Source organism: Melospiza georgiana, chromosome 3 (assembly GCF_028018845.1).
Source record: "Melospiza georgiana isolate bMelGeo1 chromosome 3, bMelGeo1.pri, whole genome shotgun sequence".
In the NCBI taxonomy this organism is placed as follows: domain Eukaryota; kingdom Metazoa; phylum Chordata; class Aves; order Passeriformes; family Passerellidae; genus Melospiza; species Melospiza georgiana.
Window position 1 is genome coordinate 100,080,519 of NC_080432.1, and position 25,472 is coordinate 100,105,990.

General features: G+C 39.4%; 1 protein-coding gene across 1 annotated transcript in view; it reads left to right on the forward strand.

Moving 5' to 3' along the window:
- Nucleotides 1–1,104: 1,104 nt before the first annotated feature.
- Nucleotides 1,105–25,472, forward strand: part of AGPAT5 (1-acylglycerol-3-phosphate O-acyltransferase 5) — a 55,593-nt gene continuing 31,225 nt past the window's right edge. Inside the window, exons 1-4 of the mRNA XM_058020584.1 lie at nt 1,105–1,424; nt 16,023–16,092; nt 16,301–16,416; nt 21,551–21,640. Of these exons, the coding sequence (XP_057876567.1) occupies nt 1,206–1,424; nt 16,023–16,092; nt 16,301–16,416; nt 21,551–21,640 (495 nt within the window). The 5' untranslated portion in view covers nt 1,105–1,205. The remainder of the gene's footprint in view (nt 1,425–16,022; nt 16,093–16,300; nt 16,417–21,550; nt 21,641–25,472) is intronic.

Below are 25,472 nucleotides of genomic sequence, written 5' to 3' on the forward strand. Positions count from 1 at the left end.
AAAATGAAAACTTGTAATGTAAAATACACCAAGGAAAATACAGGCCATCTTTGTTATACGATGAAAAACATACAAAGGAATAAAAATGAAACATTTTAAAACTGGTAAAGACATCTTTTGTACCTAAGACTAATAAACTGAAGGATGCCATTTTCAATGCACACTAAAAACCAGCTAGCAGGAGGTCAACAACAGCAAAGGACAAAGCTTGTCCCAGTTAAAACCTGGCAAAGGAAGCAGATCTCAGCAGAACGTATTGCACACCCACTCCTTTCAAAACAGTGAGAGCTCCACAAGCTTCAGGATAGAACTTATTTTTTAGAGACAAGGAATAAACGCTTCACCACAGACTAGAGCTCAATAAGCAATTTCTTCTGGGAAGGTTATTAGACTGTTTTCAGCAAGACTTCTTGCATTTTCTTCAAAAGCAGATGGTGCCTCCGGCTTCTGCTGCCAACAGGGTACTGGGGGGCAGAGGCCGAGGGTGCAGAAGAGAGGCGAGGCCGGCAGCTGCCTGCTAGTGCGGGGCACGTGAAATGCCTCCTAAACCCGAGCATCGCTGCCTGGAGCTGGCAAAGGCAGAGCTGCGCTGTACTGCTCCACTTTGGGCTCACAGGCCGAAAGTGCGAGGGTGGGGAGGGGGCGGGGGACGGCCAGGGGGAAGGACTAAATTTTCTTCTAACCTATGCTAAGATATAATTGATACAAACTAAGCTCATCAGTTATAAACACTTGTGTCTCGTTTTGCACGGAGCCGAGCAGCCCGCCCCCACTGCTGCCGGTTCTGCATGAGGAGCGATGGGGATGCGGCCGGGACGGGGCGGGGGACGCACATAGTGCCACAGAGCGGGTGTCCCAGACCGGGGGCTGATCGTGGGGCCCGGCCCGGGCCCGGCCCGGCGCCAGCGCGGCCCCTCCCGCCCGCCCGGAAGCGCCGGGCCCGGGGCCGCCTTCCTGCGGCGCGGCTCCGCCTCCGCCGGGCAAGATGGTGGCGGCAGCGGCGCTGCGGGAGCCGTGAGCCGGTGCCCCTCACGCCGCGCTCTCTCCCCGTCCCTCCCGGCCGCGGTCGCCGCCGCCGCTGCTGCTTCGCGGGCGCCTGGCGGGTGTGCCCGGCGCGGCGGGCGATGCGGGCGGCGGGGCTGCGGGGCTGTGTGTGAGCGCGCCGCCCATGTGGGTGTCCCGGTGAGGCCGGGGGCAGCGGGAAGATGCTGCTGTCGCTGGTGCTGCACACCTACTCCATGCGCTACGTGCTGCCCGCCGCCGTCATGATGGGCACGGCGCCCACCTACATGCTGGCCTGGGGCGCCTGGCGCTTGCTCTCCGCCGTGCTGCCCGCCCGCTTCTACCGCGAGGTGGATGACCGGCTGTACACCATCTACCAGAGCATGGTTCTCTTCTTCTTCGAGAACTACACGGGCGTGCAGGTGAGCCGGGCCGGGCAGGGCAGGGGGGCTCCGGCGGTCCGGGGAGCGGCCGGCCGTGGTGCCGGCTCTGGGCTCGTCCCTCGGGCCGGCCGCCGTGGGGCCCGCGGGCAGGTGCGGCCGTGGCCTGGGCCCGGCACCGCAGAGGATCCGCCTCGTTCCGCAGCCGCCGCTGCTCCTCTGGTGATGCTTTTCACGGAGTGTTGGTGTTGTGTTCGTTTTGCAGGTCGGGAAACGGAAGAGATGCGACACCGGTCGTGCTCTATCAGCACTTGAATGGCAGCCGCCTTTGCACACTTTGAACCCCTGTGGCCTGTGCTGCACATCTGTAGCATTAAATTGGCAGCAGATGAGAAAGCTGTCGTCAGCTATAATTGTACATAATACAAGTACAAGGTTTTAATAAATAGATCACTTAATCTCTCCATTAGTGCAGATTTTTAGTTTTTGTGCAGTCTGCCTCATGTCACTCTTTGGCCCTTAAATTTTGGATCAGTCATGGATTGTGATTATTCGGAATCTAAGTTTCAGGTTAATAAGTTGAAATTGGAGGCCTCTCTTGTATGATCAGAGGGGTATTTGCATTCAGATGATAATACCTCACAAAGTGCTCAGTGTTTGAGAGGTTTGTATTTGTCTGTAATTTGGAAATTAGGCAAGGAGACTTTTAATTCTACATGTTAAAAAGTAATAAATGACAGGCACTTCCTGTGTCTAAACATGACCTTCAAAATTTTTTTAATATACAGAAGGCTGTTTGAGGATAGTGTCAGCTTTAGGTGCTTGAGAGCAAGGAATAGCAATATATGTTGACAGATGACAGAGCTCGTACAAATAAGGACTTCTCATATTCATGGCTAAGGCCTTTTTCCACTCTGTAATGAAGCATTTCTTTCAGAATCAGGCTGGATCTCCCCTAGTTTCCCCTCTTGAGTGCAGTTGTAGGCCTTGCTTTCATACTGACTCTTGGGAAACCCTCTAAGCCAGCTAAAGATACAAGAGTTGCAGTTTGACATCAGAGTAAATAGAGCGGATACAAAATTAAACAAGATCTTCTTTTGGTGGTAATTTTTGATTCAGCTTGTAATTTATGTAGCTTCACCTTACCTCTTGTCCAAATAAGCTAACTTGTGTTGTGTTTGATATACTAAAAAAAAAAAAAAAAAAAAAAAAAAAAAAGGAGAAGGAGCAGTAGTTCACAGGTACTTACAGTTTTAGCTGCCTTCTCTTTTATGTAGTGTCTCTAGTGCAGATACTTTAATGTGTAATAACACACTTGGGTCATTAAGTGCTGAAAGTAGTAGTACAGAAGTTTAACTTGACCTATTCTAAGAATGAGAGCCAAAAATCAGTGTATAAATTGTAATGGAAAAGCTGCTCAAGCTGCTTACAACTGTTGTGCAGACAGTACCAAACGCTTAGAATTTTTAAAAGGAACAATTATTCAAAAAATGCCTGTGATATTAAAGAAAGGAAAATGCTAACCAAAAGAAACAGCAAGGCAGCCATCATCTGTTGGCCTCTGTTTTATTGCACTGATAAACTTCATACAAACAGAAAAATGGTGATGATCAATTATAGGCCACTAACAGGAGATCGATTAGGAGAATATTGAAATAGAGATGCTTTGTCACAGTAAGCAACAAATAATGATAAGAAACTGTGGAGGAGGAGGCATGTGTCATAGGATAAATAAAATAGTAACCATGACTGGAAGGCAAATAAAAGCTTGGAAAATACAATACATGTGTAGAGAGGTAAGAGCTATAACCTTTAAAACCCATGTGTCATTTAACTGGAAGATAGTCCCCACTTGTTTAAGGGAGAGAAACAGGGTGTCCTTTTAGACCGACTTTAGTGAATGCTGCACGTGTTTTAACTTGAAACTCACAGTGGAAAGTTAACCATGTGCCTGAGTGTGTGAGATTGGGATGGTAACCTGAGACCCACTGTGGATGGGCTGTCTTCAGGCATGTAATTAGATGCAGAAGTATGGCATCATTAAACTTAATTCCAGTAAACCAGCAAAAAATAGTAGCTTCATAAAGGCAGCTGTAGGGCTCTACCAGCACTAAGGCGCCGTAAGAGCCATGGGAGGGAGGAATTCTGCATCTCTTTCAAATCTGTTAATTTATTCAATCAATTGAAGAGTGTTGGGATGTTTATTTTTGTACCTGAATAAATAGGAGACAACCTCATCCATCAGAATACTGGAACTTGTAGTCTCACTCAAGTCATTAGGATTCTACAGATGCTTAAGTGACTTTTTGTTAACACTGTTGCTTTAAAATGCCTTTAATGTTATGTACTGTTTAGCATTCTTCGGTTTTACACTTAAGGTATTTGTGGTTTTTCAATACAAGAACATGCTAAACCAGTTGTGGATATTTGAAGTGTCTGATCCTAAAATAATTTCCAAAATTCCCAGTAATATGAGTGGGTATTAATAGGGTAGAGTTGGTTATGAACATAAACATGGCTGACTATATTTTTGATTCAAATACTAGTCTATTGTGATATTTTTTTCTAATTATTTATTTGTCAAAAGGTGATGTTTCTCTCTATCATTTGCTGTTAATCAATTAAGCTTCTAAATCTGTCTCACAACTGCATGCACAAGTGTATTTTTCTTCTTTTCTTTGTTCTTGACTTGAAAGTTCTTAGCCAATTCTTTAAAAACAAAAACTGTAGTTCATGCTAGGAAGGCTTTTTATCTTTATAGCAAGCTCTTCTGTTTTGAAATGTGACTAAGTAAGGTGATAACCTGATCTGCATGATAGAAAATCTTGAAATATTAGTCTTTCTCTTAAGTATTTGACTTGAGATATAAAATAATTCCAGAGCTATAATTGCTGTGAGCTCTAGGTCCTAGAGAGTGGCTTATGAAGCGACTGTAAAAGTTTTTTACTTGGTAAGTAAAAAAGTATTTAGTTGTAAATACTTTCTCTTTTTAAATTTTGGTCAGACTCTTTTTTTCTATTGAAACAATTTTGTTTTACAAAGCTTGAGAGAACTCAAGCTTCCTTGGCATCAGTTTAGGTTTTCCAATAATATTAGAATTCATTAACGAATTGCCAAAAATAGTCCTTTTTGCTGACTGTCATGCAAGAGTTGGCAGTAGAAGACTGAAGAACCAGTACTGAGAGTACAAAAAGCAACAACAACATCCCAGTGCTGTGAGGTAAACTTGACAAAGCCAGTGTGACTATAAAGTGAAACCCTATAATGCTGTGTAAATTTATCAGTGCAATTGCAGTTCAGCGGGCATCCATGAATTCTATCAAGCAGCTGTAAATATTTTTAATTAATTAATCTGTGGCATTGTGACAGTGCTCCTCAACAATCTCTTGGATTATATACTCAGAGTCATGAAATGTATAGAAGTGTTATTGGAAAGTGGCACAGAGAGCACGTCCCTGCTTTGGCCCTGTGTTACTTCTCACCTGTCCTGCTGTAAGATGCAGGTGCCCTACAGTACTGTTTTCTAGGAGGAATATTGTATAAAGTGAAAAGGATTCCATGTTAAGAGAGTCTCAGAGAGCAAAGGATGTTAATTTTATCAGTGATGGGTTAGAGCAGTTCCTGGTACAAGCAGGTACAATTCATGCACTTTGAAGGACTTCCATCTGCAGGTGCTAGTTGGTTTGGCCCCAGGTTTCTGAATCATCAAGTAGCTGATGCACTGTGGTTGTTGTACTGCTTTTCTCTTTACTGTGTCAGGGAAGTCTGGTCTCTTCCATTTCAAACAGGCTATAAACAGTTGAGTCTTGCCATAGAATGTGAAAACCAGGATGCTGCAAATGTGTGTGTGATTAGAATGGTTGAAAGGCTGAAAGGACTGGTAATTGAATATGATGAATGCTCTCATCTCTCTCTGACCCTGAGCATCTTATCCCAGTTGCTGTCAGGGTAATGAAATTAATGCCTATTGTGTTTGTGAACATGTTTCAGATCAGATGAGAACTAAATGTTCTTCAACTTTTTTTGTTGTAATTGTGTTTGATATTTTGTACTGAATGCTGGTGAAGAAATAATCACTCAGACTGCTTCCTAAAGGATCATTTTCATCTGAAAGGTTTTGACAATTGAATGAAATCCATAATTGAATTAATGCTCAAGGATTTTGTTCAGTACTTGTGTCAGCTGTGTTCCCTACCCCCACTTCCTGATTAATAGAAGTTTTTGGAAGCGGTGTTTTAATAGACATAATGAAATTCTGAATTCTGGTCTTCATTGTCTTTACAGGGCTCTGGAAAGGCTGTAAGAATCAGATAATACCTTAGTGTTGTTTAGTAGAGCTAAACAATTATTTTATAAAATACAAGAGATGCTTGTTTAACAGTGTGAAGTGCTTCCTGGATTGATATTGAAGCTTGGACTTGCTGTGTTTCAATAGGGTTGAAAACTACTTAGGTTCAGAGCAAACTAAAACTTTGTAGAGCAAATGTACTGCAGAACTCTTGACAGTACTTTCCAGTGGAGTAGAGCCTGGGATATTTTTCATATCTTGGCTTCCTAGGAAATATGTGAGGAGAGCTTGGTGTCTGAGATTGGGATGCATGCTTAGTCTTGAAGCTGTTGACCAGTTTGCAGTGCAAGTGAGTGTCTGTGCCCATCTTCATTCCCAGGACAGTGACTTTCCCAGGCAAGATAATCTTTACTTACTTCTTGCTTTTCCTTTTGAAGCTGTTCAGCTGCCCAACAGGTAATTCTTGAGGGCCCAAGGTGGAAGTGGGAAGGCAAGAGGTAGTGCAAGTTTGACAGCCAAGTTGCAGCATACAAGGAGGTGCTTTGATTGCTGTTGGTGGGGTAGTTTTTCTTTTCTTAGGAACCTGGTTCTTCCCTTTCTGCAATGGGGGAGGCATCACAACCAGGCTTCATCATAGCAGAGTGAAGGTTTGGTTTCTGACAGGGTTTGGCTTCTCTTTAGATGAGGACCCATTTCCCAGGCAAATGCCATAACCAGAAAGTCCAAAGGAAACAGAACTTTTCACCCTTCTTCAGTTGTGTTTGGAAGGAAAGTGCTGGCAGTTGCATTTTGGCGTGAGCCTGGGTATATGAGCCTGCTCTTGAGTTTCCTGAGCTCTCCTGCCTGTGTGGCAGCTCAGGAGTGGGAGGATTCTGGAATGGTGTGGGAGCTGAGCGGGAATGTGCAGAGCTGCCATCAAGGCAAACCTCTAAGCTCAGGTTGGAGCTGAGCAGCCTCTGAGGGCTCGAGCTTTCCTCCTTCATGTGGCTTGTGACAGTAACCCCAGTTAGTACCTGGTTACATTGCTGCTTTGTGAAACAGTGTTAGCTCTTGTGAGGTGTGTTGAGAGATTAAAATAATCATGCTTGTAACTTAATTGCGATGGTGGAAATAGTGAAGTAAAGGTCTTGGGGAAGTGATAGAAATGTGGGGACTTGTGCAATGCAAAGACTGGAAAGAAATTAGGAGAAGGTAGGGAAGTGTATCATGTTTGTGTGATAAACTTTTGAAAGAAGCCCAGTGAAATTTTTCTGCTGTGATGAAATTTTTCTGGCTCCATTGAGAAGGTTTACCCTGCTTCATTTCATTAGAGATTTCAGTGTACAGCTGTCTCCAGGCATATATGTCTTTTGTAGTACACAGCTAAGTTCTCTGTGTTATTAGAACAAAAATTAAGTGATACCTGCTAAGCCTGAGGGATGCAGCTTTCAAATTGAGATGCATGCCTAATTTTAGACGCTTACATTCAACTGTGGTATGAGGTAGCAAAAATAGATTAGGTGTGTTAACTTTGTGCTCTTTCTGTTTTAGATATTGCAAACCAAATATTTGCATATATCTTCATTTTTTATCCTGTGCCTTTGACTATAGATCTGAAGGTGAAAGTGGTGTCCTTCAGGACTCTTGTTCAACAATATACCATCGAGAGTTCCAGTCTGTTGCAGATCTGGCTTTGGGGCAATCTGGAAAGAATTTAGTATGGAGAGGTTCTGCATTCAGTGCTGGTTCTGATCATCCTCCACTTACTGCCTGATATATGAAAAATAAAATAAATAAAATCTGAGGTCTAGTTAGCATTTTTAGAAATCAAGTATCAGCTACCTGAACCAAAACTGCTGTTTGGGTTCATAAACTAGTAGCTTTGTGTGGAGATTTGCCTAGCATATGTTTCATAAATGGCAAGTCACAACTGAATCTGAATTTTATAGAGCCTTATCTGTCTCAGTCCACAACTTAAAAAATAGGTGTTTACATTTTAAGTTAGCTGCATGCACTTATGAAAATATTGGAGAGTATGTGTCAGGTAGGAAAAGCTAAGGAGTCCATGGACAAGTTTGAATGCTCTTACAAAATCAGATTCCAAGTATTTGACCAGTAAGTTTTGCAATCTTATGGTTTTAAAATTTTCTGTTTAAATATACTTTTTTTTTAATATCTTAAGATTTTTGTGGATTTTTCATTACAATTTGTGCTGACTTAGTGTAATTTTTTGCATTAATAAATAAAAGAGATATTTATTGCTATATTTTTAGCCAGCATTAGTTTTATACACTATACTCTTTTTGTGTTTAACTCTGTTCTGGTAGATGCTGGGCTGTGGAGTTTTACAGTGCTCTTCCATGCCCTTTTCTTCTGCTTACATAATATGTCCAGGTACTTTATGTAAGGATGATTGTTAATTTAGATGGTTTTTCTCCTGGTGCTCTACCATCAGACCCTGTTCTTGCCAACAGAAGATTCTGTTCATTGTTAAACATTTGTGTGCACTTCTTCCAAACTTTTTGCCGTAGGCTTGCAGGTGGGGTATTCTTTTTTCAGTTTTAGTTGTGTTAGATAAAGTTGGCTCAGATGTCAGGGATTTTGACATTACAGCTATGAGGAAGCAGATCTTCTCAGGGGGAAAATACTCTTTAATCTCTTTTCTGACAGTTTGAATCCTATGAAGGGATTTGGTATAAAAAGCCAGGGAAATTATTTTCTTTTGTTCATTTCTTTTCTGTCACATACTACTTGTCATCTTCTCTGTTACAACTAGATCTTCTGTGGGAGTAGGAAATAGCATTTATGCTAGTTTGATTTTTCAAATGTAAAATAAACTATACATGATTTGGTAAAATTTTGTATTTTAGTTCATGACTAGATATAAAAAAATCCGAGTTTGGATTGCTTTGAATTGATTGTGGTAGTTGAAATAATTTTACCTGGCAAATTTACAGATTGACTAGAAGAGTTACTTTGTTCCATTTCATAGGGCTGCATGGGAATCTGGGGGCATGCATGTTTTTTTTTGAGTAAGCAAACAGTGCATAGTTCTGAGCAAGCTGCAGGTGAACCGGCTCATTCACACACTGTGCTGGTGAGCAGATAGATGAGAGTGATTTTAATGTGGCGATTTTTGAGGCTGATCAGTTCACTGTGTTCAGTTCTGGAGGCAGAATTGTTGCAGATATCTCCCTACATCTTCTTATGCTCCGTAGTGATCCCTTTGCCTTACTGTGAAAGTCCAGAGTGCTTAAATTCTAAATACCTACTGATGATGTGTGGAGAAGCTTTCAGAAATCCTATTTCACAATCACAAGCAGAGGCTAGAGAGGTTTCATCATCATCATCCTCATTCATATCCACTCGCTGAGAGCTTCCCAGCAGCTTTCAGTCTCTACTTGCTACAAACACTTGTAACAATATTACAAATAGAGATGCAAACAACTTCTCCGTGAAATCCAAGGCATTTAAAAGCCAAGTTCCCGTTACAAAGAGCTGTGGCTGGAGGAAACACTGCAAACTGCTACAAGGTTTCCTGCTCTTGTGTGGTGGGCAAAGGGTATTTCCAGAGTGAGCTTAAATGGATGTTACATATTTTCCACTACAGAAGGGTAATAAAGTAAACAATAGCTACATGTATGTGAGTTGCTTTTGCCCTTCTTTTAAGGAAATTACTGAAATGTGCGTGAGGAAGTCTCCAGAGATGCAAAAAGCTTATAAAGGAGACTTTCTCTTATTGAAACAGGTGCAATACTTACTTCCACTCTTGTACTAGAAGCCATGTTCAGGTTTTATATAATGCCAAAATGCCAAATGTTCGGAAAAACACTCCTGTTGAAATCTCATCATGCAAATAATTACCTTTCAGATATGTCTGAAGTATATGCAGTTATTATTTTTAAAATTTCATTACTGGTGATTTATGATGAAATTTAGGTACTCTAATTTTGATTTTTCCCAGATGGTCACTGATTGTAACAATGGATTTGTGCCATTGAACTGCGCTGTAATCAAAAGCAAGTAATTTGGAGAAAGAACTGTAAATTATTTGGGCACTGAAAATAGGATTTTTCAGAATTTAGATGTCAGAATCTTAAAATCATAGCAAATCTTGGGGCATTATCAAGACTGGAACTGTTATCAAGACTGGAACATTTAAGATATACAGATGCTTTTTAAAAATTTTGTTAAGGATTCATCTGAGAGCTGAGGAGTACAGAGGACAATTATCTTTAATTGAGTTCATAATCTGTAAAGCCTTTACAGTCAGCATCAGAACAAAGTGACTTTTATGCATGTATCTAGTACATGGAATGAAGTATAACCAAACACTCGTAGAAGTTTGTCAATTTATACCATAAGGCTAAAAACTAGTATGAAAATAAGAATGTGCAGGCTTCATATATAATATAGTTCTATTTCATCTAAATAGGTTGTTATTATAGTTTTCTTACAAAAAGGAAATTAAACGACAATAAGTGTATTTTCTAAAGTTCTGTGCTCTCTGATTGAATCAAGTCACAAATGTATTTTTAAAAAATTTAATTACATTACATATAGGAATCTTTTCAATATTCTCCAGAGATTAATCTCTTAGTAAGGTTTTTCCCACTGAACCCCAGCAAAATACATAGCTGCAGAATGTTTGAATGAGCTCTGCTTCAATAAAATGGATTGCTTTGTGATTTTATGGCTTGCTGCTGAGCTTGCTAGAGCTGTCTGAGCAGCAGACTTCAGACTTGTGCAATTCTGTGTTGAGCAGATAGTCCCTAAAGAGGTTATGACATGTAACAATAGTATGATCGTTACCTTAGAGCTATGTGTCCTAAAGGTTTTTTTAGAAAATTTATAAACTTTTTTTTTCAGATCTAGAAAAAATGCAACTAATACCATCAAAGTCTTTCCTCTTCTGTTCTATTCATATTCCTTATGCTGCAGGCAAGTGAAACCTGTATCTGTTAAATGTGAATAAAAGTGCTCCTTTGTCTTCCGTGAAGAAATATAAGCATTTAAAATTCTTATAGTAAGACATCTAAAAACTTAAGAAATGTGTCAGCCCCAAGTAGAGATTCCCTGTCTGTGTCCTGTCTTGAGCCTGCTTCTAGTCAAACAGGGTAAATAGATTCTATGGTGTGAGGTGCTTTCTCTGGGAGCTCAAAGGACTTGAGACACGAGGCAGGTTTTTAATGCCTGCAGCAGGGCTGCAGAGGTTGGCTTGCACGGGTACGTGCTAGTGGATTTGGTGGTTTGTCATGCAAGTTCCACCCTTTCGCCAGAAAATTGTATCCAGAGTTTGTAAGAAACAGATGAGAAATACGTTTTAGGATACTATTTATTTTAGTAGATGTGTTGTATAGTGCCCAGCTAACAGAGATGCTCTCGGCCCATGCAGTCCCCATTAGTAATTGTGAAGAAATAGTGAAGTGGAGAGAGGTGCATTTTGTGAGGATTGTACAGCTGAGTAGGAAGTCTGTGTGGTCCTTTTTAAGTGTTGATGTCTTGACTCATTCTCCAGAAGAGGGGTGGAATATTCTTCCCCTGATATCCTGCTTTTATCCCTCTTCCCAGTTTCTCTTGCCTGTGCTTGAAGCTGATGTTTTTCCTTAACACAGTGCTTTGCTTTCACAAAGTGCTCCAGTGAACGTAAGTTTTGTTGAAGTAGCAGCAAAGATGGGGATATCATTCTTTAATTCACATCTGGTATCTTTGAATAAAGAAGGGAGGAGGATTAAGAAGTCTGAGGAACCAAGACTGAGTGTGCTGGTGGACTGATAGACACCAGATGAGTTGGCCCAAGTTTTTACCAGCAATAACCAGTTGTATTGCCTTAATGTTGCTGAAGCAGAAGTCACGCTATCAGAAGATCTGCTTGCAGATCAGCCTCTAACTGCTCCCATTATGAGCCACATCCAATTACAATATTAATTTAATCTCTTTGCTAGGACTTTGATGTGATCACCAGTTGACCAGCAGATCTTCTGATAGTATGATTACTTTTACCTACAGTTATTTTTGCCATGACAGTGTTTACTGAGCTAATACTGCTAACATGTGATTAAATTATCTATTTAATTTTCTTTGGTAGGTCAAGATTTCATAAGCAAGAAATAAAATTCTTAACTCTAAATTAGGAGTGTCCACTTTGTTTCAGTGAAAACGTGTGCATATTATGGGTTATTTGGGTGTGGCTGCCATGCAGGACTGTTCCATATTGCTGCACGAGCTACCACAATTAGCACAGCCATAGTTAAGTATGTTGCACTGGAAAAAGCAGTTTGGTAGGGAAGCTGAACCTGGTGTCACCAGATCCCCCAGGAGCTCCCATTTGCATACCTAGATCAGCCTATCACTGAATCAGTACATTCTCCCAGCAGAACTACTTGTCATTTCCTGCTAATTCATCAAAGCTTCACCTGGACAGGACACCCTGAGGTGTGTCTTGTGGCTGCTGAGCCTGTGAACAGCTTGGTGTGTGGCATCCATGGAAGCTGAAGGGATCCCCAGAAGGGATCCAATAGCATCCAGTTTCCTGTATTTGAGACCTCACTGTATTGAGTTTGACAGTGCTACTGTGTAAACAGATGTGAAAGGCCCACATTAACTGTATTACCCATTACTGCAGACTGGACTGTTAAGCAACCAAAACCTGGCTAAAAGCACACATTTCAGTGTTGTGTACACAAGTAATGTTTGCGGTGTTAGACTGTACATCTGCATTTTAAACACTTTCCCTTAAATTTCTACTTACTTTGGCTTGCTGTGTTGCTCTCCCTATTGACTTGTTTTCTTTGCTTGACTTCATTGTGCCTTTTTTTTTTTTAACAGCAGATTCTATTCTAAATGAACAGGTTCCTCACTTGCTTCATTGTGGCTGACAGGGCACTTTTCATTTCATTAAGCTGATAGATAGGTAGAATATATGTATACTGTAGTGCCTGGACAGCCATGCATGAAATATGTGAAACACTAAACTAAAATTCAAATTGCCTCCCAAGCATGTCCTGCCTGTCCTGTGCTGTTTCCCTGGCACTGGCTGCAGGGGCACGACCAGCCCTGCTGATGCTGTGTGCATCCTGGGAGCAGCGCTGCTCCTCTGAGGAGGGCTGGGAGTCTTTATGCCACTCTGATGTCTTCAGGTTACATCCAAAGGGGCTTGAATAAAGGTGGGCACTGTGGATTCCTGTTTCTGCCCTGCTGTCCCGGGTGAGTCACTCAAGTGCTGCCTTAGAGCACAGTGCTTGAGGCACCAAGGTGTGGGTTTGATCCCCATATGGACATTCACTAAAGAGGTGGACTCGAGGATCCCTGTGGGTCCCTTCCAACTCAGAATATCCTGTGATTTTGTAATTCACTGTGGCCCCCAAACATCTGCACTAGCAAAATGTGAGAGTTAGGAGGCTGCACAGCCTTTACAGCAAGGAATTCTGCAAAGTTAGCTAAGAAAAACAGCAGGGAGTCAAAGGTTGTCTGGAGGCCATGAAGAAGAGTACTGTATTGTTTCCTTCTGCATCTATAATATACATGAGGTGCTCTGGTTTACCTGAACACATCAGAGGACCAGAAATTGGAGTCTTGTCCTGAGTAGATTATTCTGCTTATACACAGGCAGGTTAATTCCTCAGACATCATCTCAAAGGGAAAAGGACATTCTGTAGGATTCAAAGCTCTTAACTGTTACCATTCTGTTGTGTATGGTGAGTATTTTCAGAAGCCTGATAAAGCAAAAATGCTATGGTCTCAGAGGGAGAGCTGCGTGGGTGCCCAGAGTAGGTGTCTCCTTGGGACTGCAGGCTGGAAGCTGCCATTCTTAGCTACTTGTAGTAACAGTTGTAAGTTTGTTTCTCAGTTCTTTAACTGAGAGTGTCTAAGGTGAATGGCTGTTTGCTGGCCTTTGATGAACTGTGTAAGCCTTCCCTGGAGATCTGTGAGATGGGCGGTGCCGAAGTGGATGATGCTGCAGATAAAGCTGGTGCATCCTCTTAGGCTGAGCCATCTGAGCAAGCAACATAGAGCTTTCAGATTTTCTCATTCTTACCTTTGCTTTGAAATGAAACATCCAGTTTTCGTGCGTTTAGTGAGAACTAATATAAATGAGACTTTTTTTTCCTTTTTTAGTTCTGTACAACAGTTTGGCAGTGTGTTTTATCATGAGTAAAAGATTTTGGTCCATTACATGTAAACACATCTAACCCTTAGGGTAAGCCATAATGTTGTGCATAGAAGTTGTTTACAGGAACAGTGAGTGGGTGTTCCTCTGAGGTTAAAAAGTGAACTAGATCCAATCTTACTGAAATAAAAAATTACGCAGATTAACTGTTATATTTGGCAGACACCAGCAAATATATATTTTTTAATGGGAATGATCCTTTATATTTGTTTTTACCCATGCAATAATCCAAAGCTAGTGCTTTAAATTGTGGGTCTGATTGCACTGAGATTTTGACTTGGTACATTAAAATGGAAATATTTACAAGTTGAAGTTATAAATCGTGTATTTCAAATCCTTTTTCTTGTGTGGGGCAGCTCTTGGGGTTAAGGGCAAGTTTTGTTTTATTCTTGTTCTTATTTTTTCTCTACATTTTAGAAAAGCTCAAATAGCATTCAAGACCTTCTGGTTTAATGATTTGTTGTATTGGGCCTTCTCTCTTACTCTAAAATTCTCTTTGCCAGAAACTACATAGTGGAGTCTTAACTTGAAATTAAAGAAAACAGAATTTATGGACATTGTGCATAACAGTGCTAGGAAAGCATACACTTGTAAAATGAAGTTTTAACTCTATAAGTGAGAGTAGGAAGATTTATTTCAGAGGAATTTGTGCACCTGAACTGTAAGGTCAGCCCTTAGACTGCTACCTTGCTCTAAACTGTGAGTGGTACCTAGTGTCAGCAGTAAAGTTATAAATTCTGGTACTTCAATGAGAAGGCTACTCCTATAGCAGAATCTTGTTCAAATTTCAAATCTCGTTCAAATTTCTCAGATACTGTTCAGAATATACTTGTCAACTAACTTGTTACAGATATTGTTCAGTTAGAATTTATTGTGCATGCCTTTTTCATTTTTGGAAATGTTGAATGATCTCTTGTTCACATATTAACTGAGTATCGCAGTTTGCCAATATCTGATTTTGGCCTTCAAAGCATAACTTGATCAACAGTGTGGTTGTATTTTCAAAGAAGAAACAGCAGGAATGTGAAACATACAGTGTTTTGGTGGGGTTTTTGCCTAGAGTTAACAATATGAGACATTAGCCATGCAGTATCACAGGCTATGCACAGAGTTTCCAGAGATACTGGTAGAGACCTCCTGTAAGGATCAATATGAGACTTGGCATACTAAGTTATACCATTTAAGAGATCAATGTTAGTGCCCAGACTAGGGAAGTGATAAAAATAAGTGGGTAAACCTTCCATATAGCACTTTGCTTTTTTGGTAAATGGAATCATTTCAAAGTAGCATGTATGTCTGATACAACCAACTTCTAGAGACAAGGAGTATGTCCACTGGCAGAACAAGGGTGAAAGCCTACCTAGAATGTACTGGTGAGAAAAACTATGCTTCATTTAATAATGAAAATGTTTATTAAAGGTAATTGAATAGGTGAATTGGTTCTTCAGTTCAGAATTTAAATTATTTTCAAATATAAAATGAGAAATTAATTAATTGAATGAACCCATTTTAAAAGGGTGACCTAGATTCTAGCATCAGAATCTTGTTTTGTAGTCACGCTCTCAGAAGATTATTTCTCTAGTAGACCAGTACCTTTCAGGGGTGAGACACTACAAGGTTGAAGTGTCTTTAATGTAGCAGAGGAAAAACATATTAAAAAACCTGCTACTTGGAAGCCACAGACTAATTTAAAGGCACTCCTTAACCTCATGCTTTTTTTGTTCACTCTTGATGGTTAAAATAATGGCAAATGGTTGAGATTTTGTTCTTGATGTAATCCAGGAAAATTTACCATTTTAGGTTGAATGATGGCAGTTGTCTGGATAAAGCATGTCTTTTTCATTAGATGTGTAAATTAAATGGTTATTTTATACATGTCTGTGATTCCTCATCAACTTCAATTATATTCATGTAGGGAGCTTGTGGCTGAAGGTCACATTCCATGGATCCACTTCTGGGGCTATGGCACAAGAACAGAATAAGTTTCTTAAGCCATCCTTAATTGGTATTTATAGCTTTGTTGATAAGACAGTTATCTGTGTGGTGGGTAATGATGTAGTGATAGGGTGTTTGTCTGTTAATGATGCCAACTTGCTGACAGTTTTTGTAGTAAAAAGCCTATTACTGCATTGGATCTCATCACTGCCTAATGCAATGAAAATAAATTATAAAGTAATACTGCATATTTTTTAATTTTTTTTAGGTAATTATCTACGGGGATTTGCCAAAAAATAAAGAAAATGTAATATATTTATCAAATCATCAGTGTACAGGTTTGTATTTCTTTTGCTTAACACTTTTATAGATTTTTAAAATCTGCTTGTCTGTTTACTGTGTCTCTTTCCAGGCTTGCCCTAACAAGCAAGAACTTCTAGTTCAGAAACCTTTAATGACATTTATACATACAACATGTACTTTTTGTTTCATCAGTGGCAATTAGGAGGTAATTTAGCTGATTGCTTTGGGATTTTGTCATTGCAGTTGACTGGATTATCGCGGACATGCTGGCAATCAGGCAGAACGCGCTCGGGCACGTCCGCTATGTCCTGAAGGATGGCTTAAAATGGCTTCCACTCTACGGGTGGTACTTTTCACAGGTGAGCCACTTCACTCTTTCCTTGCTGTTTGTGAGTCAAACATGCAAGATGTACTTTGTCCCTATTTTCCATGCATGCTGAGTTGACATTCAATTATTTGAACATGAAAGCAACTGGCTTCACTCAGTGTAGTTAGATGTGTATCTAAGTTGAGAAACAGTTACTAAAAATTCAGCTTATTTTTCTAAATGAATACTTATAATAGAATTGAAGCTGTGGAGTCTATTAGGAGTATTTCAGAATATTCTAAATATTTCAGAATATTCTAAAGCTTTGTTCTTTTTACAATCTAAAACTCCAGTTTGTAGTCATGCTCTCAGAAGGTTAGCAGGTGTAAACAGACTCATTTTGCTGTGTATCATGCTACAAATTGGAAGGAAATTGGCATTACTGTTTGATGTACTTCTTTATTTTTCAGTTGTTTAGGTTTTAGCACTATATAAAAGAGAAAATTTAGATTTTAGTGTAGTGTGGAGGAAAGACAGATCCCACGTCCATGAAAATGTTGATAGTTATTTTGGACTTCAGTTAAGCAAAAACCTGAGTCTAACAGTATTCCTACCTTTTTCTTTCTTCTCTTTCTGCATAATATTCCTTTTGTTCCTTCTAGTCTGAGAGCTCAACCTGATGTGACTCAGTTTTATACAAATACTGAGAAACAGTGGGCCATGGTCACTAAGCAGCCAACATACTGAGTGGATATGATATTCAGTCTAAAATGGTGGAGAGCAGTGTAGATGGCTTACTTCTCTAAAATCCCCTGTGAATTTGTCATGTCTGTTCTTTGCTTTTTCTGAAAGCAGAACTATTTCTATGTGAAACAAAATAAAATGTAGAGATGGAGGGTTTGGAAGTACTGTCCTTTTTCTAGGTGAGCAGAAATGGCTTCATGGTACTTATCTCAGGGTTTAGATGGGTGCTTAGCTAGTAGAATAGAAATGGATAGAGTTTTGGGTAGTGGTTCCAAAGTGCTTATTGAATAAGACTTCTCTCCTTTGTCTTTTGCATTTTCTCTTCATGTGTTCTCTGAATATTAATCTGCTTTCTGTCCCTCACCCCATTGCCCAGGCAAAAAAAATTAAGAAAAAAAACCAAACCAACCAAAACAAAACAACAAAACAAGCAAGCAAAAACGCAAAATCTCAACCAAAACAAAACCCCCCACACGCTTAGGAAAATATTTCTAATAGAATTAGACTGTTTGATTGAATTGACTGCCAGCCCTGTCCAACAGGCCAAGAAGGTGGAGAAGGTTGAGAAAAATATTATATTAGGTATGTTTGGAACTATATTAATTTGTAATGGAGTGTATGAAGAGTAGGCAACTACAGGTATATGTCCAAATCCTCCTGGATTTACTCTTTCCCTCATCTTTGCAGCACATCCAATGTCTTCAGCTTGATGGTTGAAAATCTTTGTTGTCTTTTGAATGAGCACTTTAGTGAGTAGGCTATAGATCTAGGCTGGAGCATGGGTGATTGCCATAGTTTCTGGTAAAATAGGTATGTTTTGAGAAGTGTATGCTGCAGAGAAAATGAGAAAACTGTTCACAATTTCTTTTATTGGTAGGTCTGCTGTCCCTGTCCCCTGAATAACTACAAACTGTCAGACCCTGTCATACCTCACTAAGGGTATGCATAAGGAGAAAATGGAATTCTCAATTGTCTAATGCTTGCCCTTAATGCTTTGTTACAATTTTTGTCCACCAAAGTGACTGATGTGCTGCATGGAAATATTTTGCTCTTTGTCCTTGCCTTTAGTCATTACACTGGTTGTGATTTAAGTCTGCTTTAATTAAAATACAAACAGGATATATATTCCATTCACTATCACTAGATTTCCGGAAATTATTTTTTTCAAGATTTTGGAAAATTACTTTTGCTATGTGGAATATCCGGTGCTCAGTTTCCTGAGCTGTATATTGACTGTTAAAAGGAGGTTCCTGTGGAAATTAATCTGAATGTCACCTACATTTTTAATCAAAACATGTATATATTAAATATATATTTGAACTCCTCAAAAAAGAAAACTTCTGCAAGATTTAGTGGGGGGTGACTATGTATACATTTATATATGTATATTTAAATCAGTGACACAATTGACAGGCAGTGGTGATGCATATATGGCTAAATGACCGAGACGGGATGCAGAAGGCCTGCAGTGCAAGCTAATAGGTATTTTTATTGTTTTTATCACACCAAACAGTGCAAAAACATAAAACACTTCCTGCCCTTCCTGTTGATGTTCTGTCAGTGATGTCACTTACACTCCACTAAAAGTTTCCAGAGCCACATAATTACGCCATGCTTACGGAATTCATATTCCCTTCCTCAGGTAAACATCCTGTTTGGAAATAAACGTGGTCTGGATGTCCAGGAGAGCAAAATTCAGGCACAAAGGAAGTATATTTGTAAACACAGTCCATTGTTGACTGAGAGAGGGGCTTTTAAAGTACAGCGGAAAAAAATTATAACCTTAAAAAACAGTACTTCCAGAAATCTGTTTTGAAGAGCGTTCATATATTTGATCTCTTACTGAAAAGGAAATACAATACAAGTTGGGGAATTTGAGCTATATACAATCACATAACTAGCATTCTTTTTTGAGGCAGCTATCTAATAGCAAGGAAAGAAAAGAAACACTTAAATTAACCTATTATGTTCCAAGTCTGATTTATTAAGTAGAACTGTTTTCTTTTCCTAAAGCTGTCTTTATTATTTTTGGGTGGATCTGAAATATTTTTTTGCTCCTATCATTTGCTACCAATGCATCCCATCGCTCCTATTCGCTTATACTATCCAATTCATTCCCGTTTATCTTATGCCCTTGATGAGGCTGGGATGTAATTTTGAAAAGTATTTTTGATACCCCACAGTTTGCTTGACTTTCTAACACAGAGAATATGTCTTTATCTTTTCTGTTATCCAGCATCAACTTGTGCACCCTTTTGGCTGTTCCTGAGTTTTAGCCACATATCCTGCCTCTCTTTAGCTTTGTACCCCTGAGCCATGGGGACCTGCCATAGTGGTGGAGTTGGAGTGAATGCAGGGAACGCTGATCTTGTGATACTTTGTCTGTTCTTATGTTACATGACTCTGTGCTCATTTACTTGAGAAGTGCAAATCTATTTCTGAGCATTAAAATATCTGACATGCAACACCAGATCTATCTTTGGTGCCATGGTGTGTGTCCGTGACCAAAAAGTCCAATAGTAACTTCATTTGTCCAAGTTGACAAATCAAACAAGGAAAAGTTGGTTCAGTATTTTTCCAGTTTACTGCAGCTGATTAGTAATTTGATGGTAGGGCAATGCCTCAATTCCAGGTTTCACTTATTTATCAAGGCTTGACCTAGCTGAGAATGATGACCTACCCATTACATGGAAGTCTTATATAGTAGATGAATTTTTTCTCATACCGAACTGAGTTTGCCCCTTTGGAAGGGATGGTTGTGTTTGGTGTCAGAATACAGCTGTACTTAAGTCTGCTTTAGCTTCTGTTTCCCTTTAATTGTGTCAGACCTTGAAAACGGTCTTACATGTGGAGTGTGGAGATAACATGAGGCTCTGTTTACTACACAGCTGCAGAAATGTTTTTCTGTTCATGGTGCTTTCTGTCTGAAACTGTTAAACTGCTTGTGGGATGGTCCCAACACCATGCCGCAGCCAAGCTGGGGAATTCTGTTCATGGTTTTGGTCCCCTGCCAGTCACAGCAGCAGAGCTGAGTGTTAGAGCTGGCTAATTCACCTTGGGAGGGAACCACACATGATAAAGTTAAGACAGAATATTTGGTATGGAGTTAATGGGTCATTGGCTTTCTGTTCCCTGTCACTGCAGTCTTTGAAGAACAACTCAAAAGTCACATCAAGCACCACTAGCTAAGCAGCCATCTCTCCACACCATGAAAAGCAAATGCTGAAAGCACTTTGCATGACCATCTCTTCTGCCCGCCTCCTCCTAACCCCTCCAATTTTATTCCTGTCCATGCCAGGGACTCAGCTCTGCACACAGCCACCAGCCCTGTTTCTACCATGTACTGTATCTTTTCATGAGATCAGGTATTTGAGTGAGGCTCAGCTCTTAGTAGTTTTAATCTTGCTGTCATCTTTCTGTTAAGAGCATGCAAAACCATAAATGAACAGAAGTTGTCTGACAAATCCTAATACCAATTGTTATGGTGAACAGAAAAGAGTATTACCAAGTTACGGAGTCACCATGAAAACATTGTACCTTAAACCTGAAATTCTGTTATTTGGAAGCTAATCATGTTTTTTCCAGACTTCATTGTATCAGTAGTTCATAGCTGGTGCTTGTTTGTTTACACACTCTTTCTGTGTAGATAAAACAATGTGGTGGAAGAGGGAAATGATAGGGCAAATTTCTTTTTGTGTCTACTTTTACTGAAATTCTGTGATAAATTGTGTGCAACAAGTTATAAAATTAATCTCTTCCAGGACATAGTTTTACTTTTTATAATAATTTTCAGTAAAAATACTTCTACAGAATTCTTTGCTTTGTGAAGACTTTGGTTTACTTATTTAATTATTCTCTTGGTATATAACTTCTTTATTAAAAGTCTGGTTCTCTAGTAAAGTGCGTGGAGGTTTTCAAAAACTACGCAGGTTACTTTTATGCTATTGATAAATTTTGTATGTAGAAGTATGATACTTGCATTCCCAGTATTTGCGTTAGTTACTGTTTAAGAGAGGGCACATAGAATTGAAAGCATTGACCTGTAAGTACTTGCATGTGAGTAACTTCAGTTCTGTGATTTTCCCTTGATATACAAATGAAGCTGCATGTCAGCGTTGCCAGGAATAAATACCCTGGGGTCACTTCTAATGCCATCCTCTAATTCATTACTTAGCACCTTTAAACATGACACTTCAAGTGTCTAATGCATTGGGGGGGGGTTTATATCTGATTTTTATTTAAACGGATTTTGTGAGCTGAAGTATATGCAAATGTAAAATTAGTTTCACATGTTTTTGCGATAAGAGAAACTCTTGTAGGCAATTTGCAGCGTGAGTCATAAAGATGACTTGTCATTGTCTCTTGTTTGTTCTTCTGTCAGCTATTCTACATTAAACTACTTAAATATTTAATCCTTTTCCCTTTTTTTTTCTCTCTGATAGCATGGAGGAGTCTATGTAAAAAGAAGTGCCAAATTCAATGAGAAGGAAATGAGAGAGAAGTTGCAGGCCCAGATGAAAGCTGAGACTCCAGTAAGCTTATACCTTCCTTCTCATTTCTTTGACTTTTTTAATGGCAAAGGCTTGTTGGAGAAAAGAGCCATGCCCGATATCCACAAACTACTAAGATGGTAATCATGGATTTGTTTTCTTTCTGTGTTTTTACAGTTACTTTCTGTGATTAGAGTGATACCTCTAATTAAACTGAGGAAAGTTTGACTGGTTCCTTATGATTGACAGCAGCTTTGTGGTCCTCTCTGTAGAGGACAAGGGGGGTCTGGACTTAGAACATGAACTATAGTACCTTCCTTGAGAAACCTCTATTTCAAAGGAAAAACCCTCTGTTTCAAAAGACAATATTTTGACTACTGTGTGCTTGTCAGAGACTGATACACTCGACTTCTAAAAGTCAAGAACCTTTCCTACCAAATGTTAATTAGTCATCACAATGATCAATCATTTTTAATGGCAATGACATCTTAGAATTCAATAACTTTGTCTGCTATGCCTGGAGGAGGGAAAAATACCGAAAACAAACTCTTGATAATTTTCTATTTGAAGAATGACTGTTACTGCCAAGTGACTTTTCTCATGACTCCCTGTATGGTTTGTGGCTCAGTGGTTAGAATCGCTGTGCTTTGCTTCCATTACTTGCTGTGCATTAGATTTTTTTCTTCCTTTTTGGCCAAGCTAAAAGAAAACAACTTAAGCAAGGCTTGATATAGAACAGTTAAACTTCCATTTTATTTAAAATTGTGTTATTAGGACTTAGACTCCCCATATTGTCAAAACTTTTATATCCTGAGACTTGGGTAAAAAGAATTCAAGGGCTGTTTTGAGATTCATAATAGCATATTTTTTTTCTTATTTGGAGATGGTGAGTTTATGTTTGTGCATGTGCCTCTGTTGAAAAAGTAAATTGACCTTGTGCTTACTGAGAGGCTTAAATGAGTAAAGTGTCCCTATTTCAGACAGTGCTCAAACTCATTTTGTCTTCAGTTAAGATTTAACATTATCTTTTTGTGTTATAATTAAGAAAAGAAAGTTCCAATTGTTAGCATATAAGTTAGGCCAGAAATACATTACAACAACTAAACAGTATCTAATCAATGATGTCCATGGAGAAGATGGTCATGTTCAGTGGTGGCAACCTGCACCCTCATTAGCAGGGAGGGTTCTGGGATGTAAAGAGCTTGTGTTGCCTCATTATTTGCCATATGTCAGTGGTAAAGATTCTACTTGCTGTAAAACTTGGAGTGTAATGGAATAAGTGAAGGTTGCTTGCAGGATGTATGAAACATGCTTGTAGTCATCCCCCTAAGCAATTTTTTCCCCTGAAGAGTGCTGGTTAAGTTCATTTTAGTTAGTCTGGATGAAATAAGCCAGCAAGGTGTTTTCCTGATAGGCCCATGGCTTTCTTGCTAGCTAAAAAGACAGGTTCTGCTTGAGTCTGGCTTTCTGCCTTCCCTCTGCACCCCCTAAAAAGCAGGAGTTTGTTGTTATTGTAAGGTTTACATTGTGGTAAGAGTCTTAATTCGAAGTCTGTGTTGAATTAATCTCCTTTCGAAAAATGTGTATTTTTCTTTTAATACAATCTTGGGAAGATGTGCCTAGAAACTCTTCTGATTATGTCCTTGGAAACCTGTAAATGGTGTTCATCCTGGCTGCAGTGTGTCATTTTAGCACAGTTGGAATGTAAGGAGAGGTTTAAGCATAATGCTTTCCTTTAAAGATAAGAACTGATGTGGGTTCTGCTTTCCATGTGATTAGTAAGTGAAATAAATCCAGAAGTCTTTGTGGAATCATCTTTCTTCTCCCTCCTGAGTTGTGTGTAGATTGAAAGCCTATACCTAACCTATCAAAGTTAATGCCTAATTAATATGAGACCACTTGGGTATGCTTATTTTTTGCTGCTGTTTAGCCCTCTGGGAGTTTGGTGCTGTTGGAAATGAGCACAGAACCTGGACCTGGGTAGCAGGCAGCTGTTGCCATTTGCCTCATGTTATCAGGCATTGCAATATAGAAGAGAAATAAGTATTGCAGAAATTAATTGTTTAAAATCTTTCAAAATCAGTCAAATGTATAGGGAGTGACACTTAAATTTACAAAACCAAAGTTGTTAAAAGCCTGTTTACTGAGGCAAATGTTTGCATCTGCAGGGGTAAAAGACACAGACGATTGAGCTGTCATTTGAGGGAAGACTAAACTTCTTTTAGCTGACTTTATCTGAGAATTTAAATGTAGATGCTCTTAAATGGCCTTTAACCTACAGTTACTACTGTGAGAAGAACATGATAACCTGTGTCCTTATTGCATTATTCATGCAGATCTGAAACTTAGCATGACATTTGCAAGCAACCATATTGCTTTTAAAATGAAGACATTTTGATCAAGTATGCCCTGAACTCATCAGCTTCATGCAAAAATAACTAATCTGTGACTCTGGAATTTTCATGCACTGTATGGTACAGCTCAGGGTGGACTTTCCTCACTGTAGTGGGCAGCTGGTGTAGCTTAGTCATTCTGAGTGTACGTGGTGGAGTTCTTTCTTTAATGTGGTGCTAGAGATGAGCTGGCCTTTCAGCTGCTCAGGAAAGATTTATATACCAATAAAGAAGAGATGGACGGGAATCTGTGTTAAGGGTCACATTGTTATTTACAGTTTCTCTCCACATGCAATTTAAAAAAGAGAATCCAGATGATTAATGTTCAGTCTGTCTGGAGCAATCCCTTTTCCCATTAAGAAATTGAAGATGTGTAGGAAAACAGAACCAGTCTTCTGTTCTCCTTAGCATAGCAAGTTCTTTACTGCTTCTCTGTGTATTTTTTTTTTTTAAGGTATGACAAGTACATTTGAGTTAAAACTGACAGGCAAACTAAGGCTGCCTCTTGGCCTCTTACATGCACAGTATAACTTGCTCAGTGCTCTGATATGCCTCCTTTTGTGTAGACAGCAGTGGACTGCATCATTCTCCTTGCTCACCTTGTCTTGTGACTTGCACCCACCTGTCTGCTATAAGCAGCCCCTTCTCTCTGCAGCTGGTCCGTGCCTCTTCCCAGATGCAGCCCAGCAGTGTCAGACAGGCACAAAGCTGATAGCAGACTGAAACATTGCTGCACCTGTGTTTTCTTAGTGGGCACCTTGAACTAATATATTTTCTTAGTTGTTTCTGGAAGTCACTTTGTTTTTCAAGCTCTCATTGAATTATATGCTTAAATGGTGCATTGTTAGGACTTTTGTTGATAAAATTCACTCAAGATGTGATTTGGTTTAAAATTCCATAAAATTTGACTGATTGCTAACAAATTGCAATCATATGTCTTGTGAGAGCAGAGACTGTCACAGTGTTTAAAGAACACTTTTGTGTTAATGTTGTTTTAATGTAAGCCATAGATGAATGTAAGCCCAATGAATGGGTATCCAGCTGTTACTTGATATGCTTAATCTACTTGATTTATAAAAAAAAGTTAACTCTTCTGAACAGCAAACTATTCAATTTGGTGACTGAAAATGTCGCTTCTATTTTTTTTTATCATGCATCCAGAGTAGGAAATCTGTGTTCTGAGATGTGGGATTTAACCCTGTACAACCAATATTTAGCTGATTACTATGTGTTTTGGTTTTGTCATTCATTCAGTCCTAGAGTAATCATTGTCATATGAAGAAATGCTAATCAAACAATAAAAACATAGAGATTTAATTAATACAACTCCTATGAGGCTTAATGTAATAATTTTGTGATATGGTTACTAATTTGCAAATCCCTGACAAGTATATAAATCACGGATGTCCTTGCCTGCTTCTTCTACATCACCTTTTGTATTTTGATCCAATTCTACCAGATAGGCTTTCTCATACCATCTG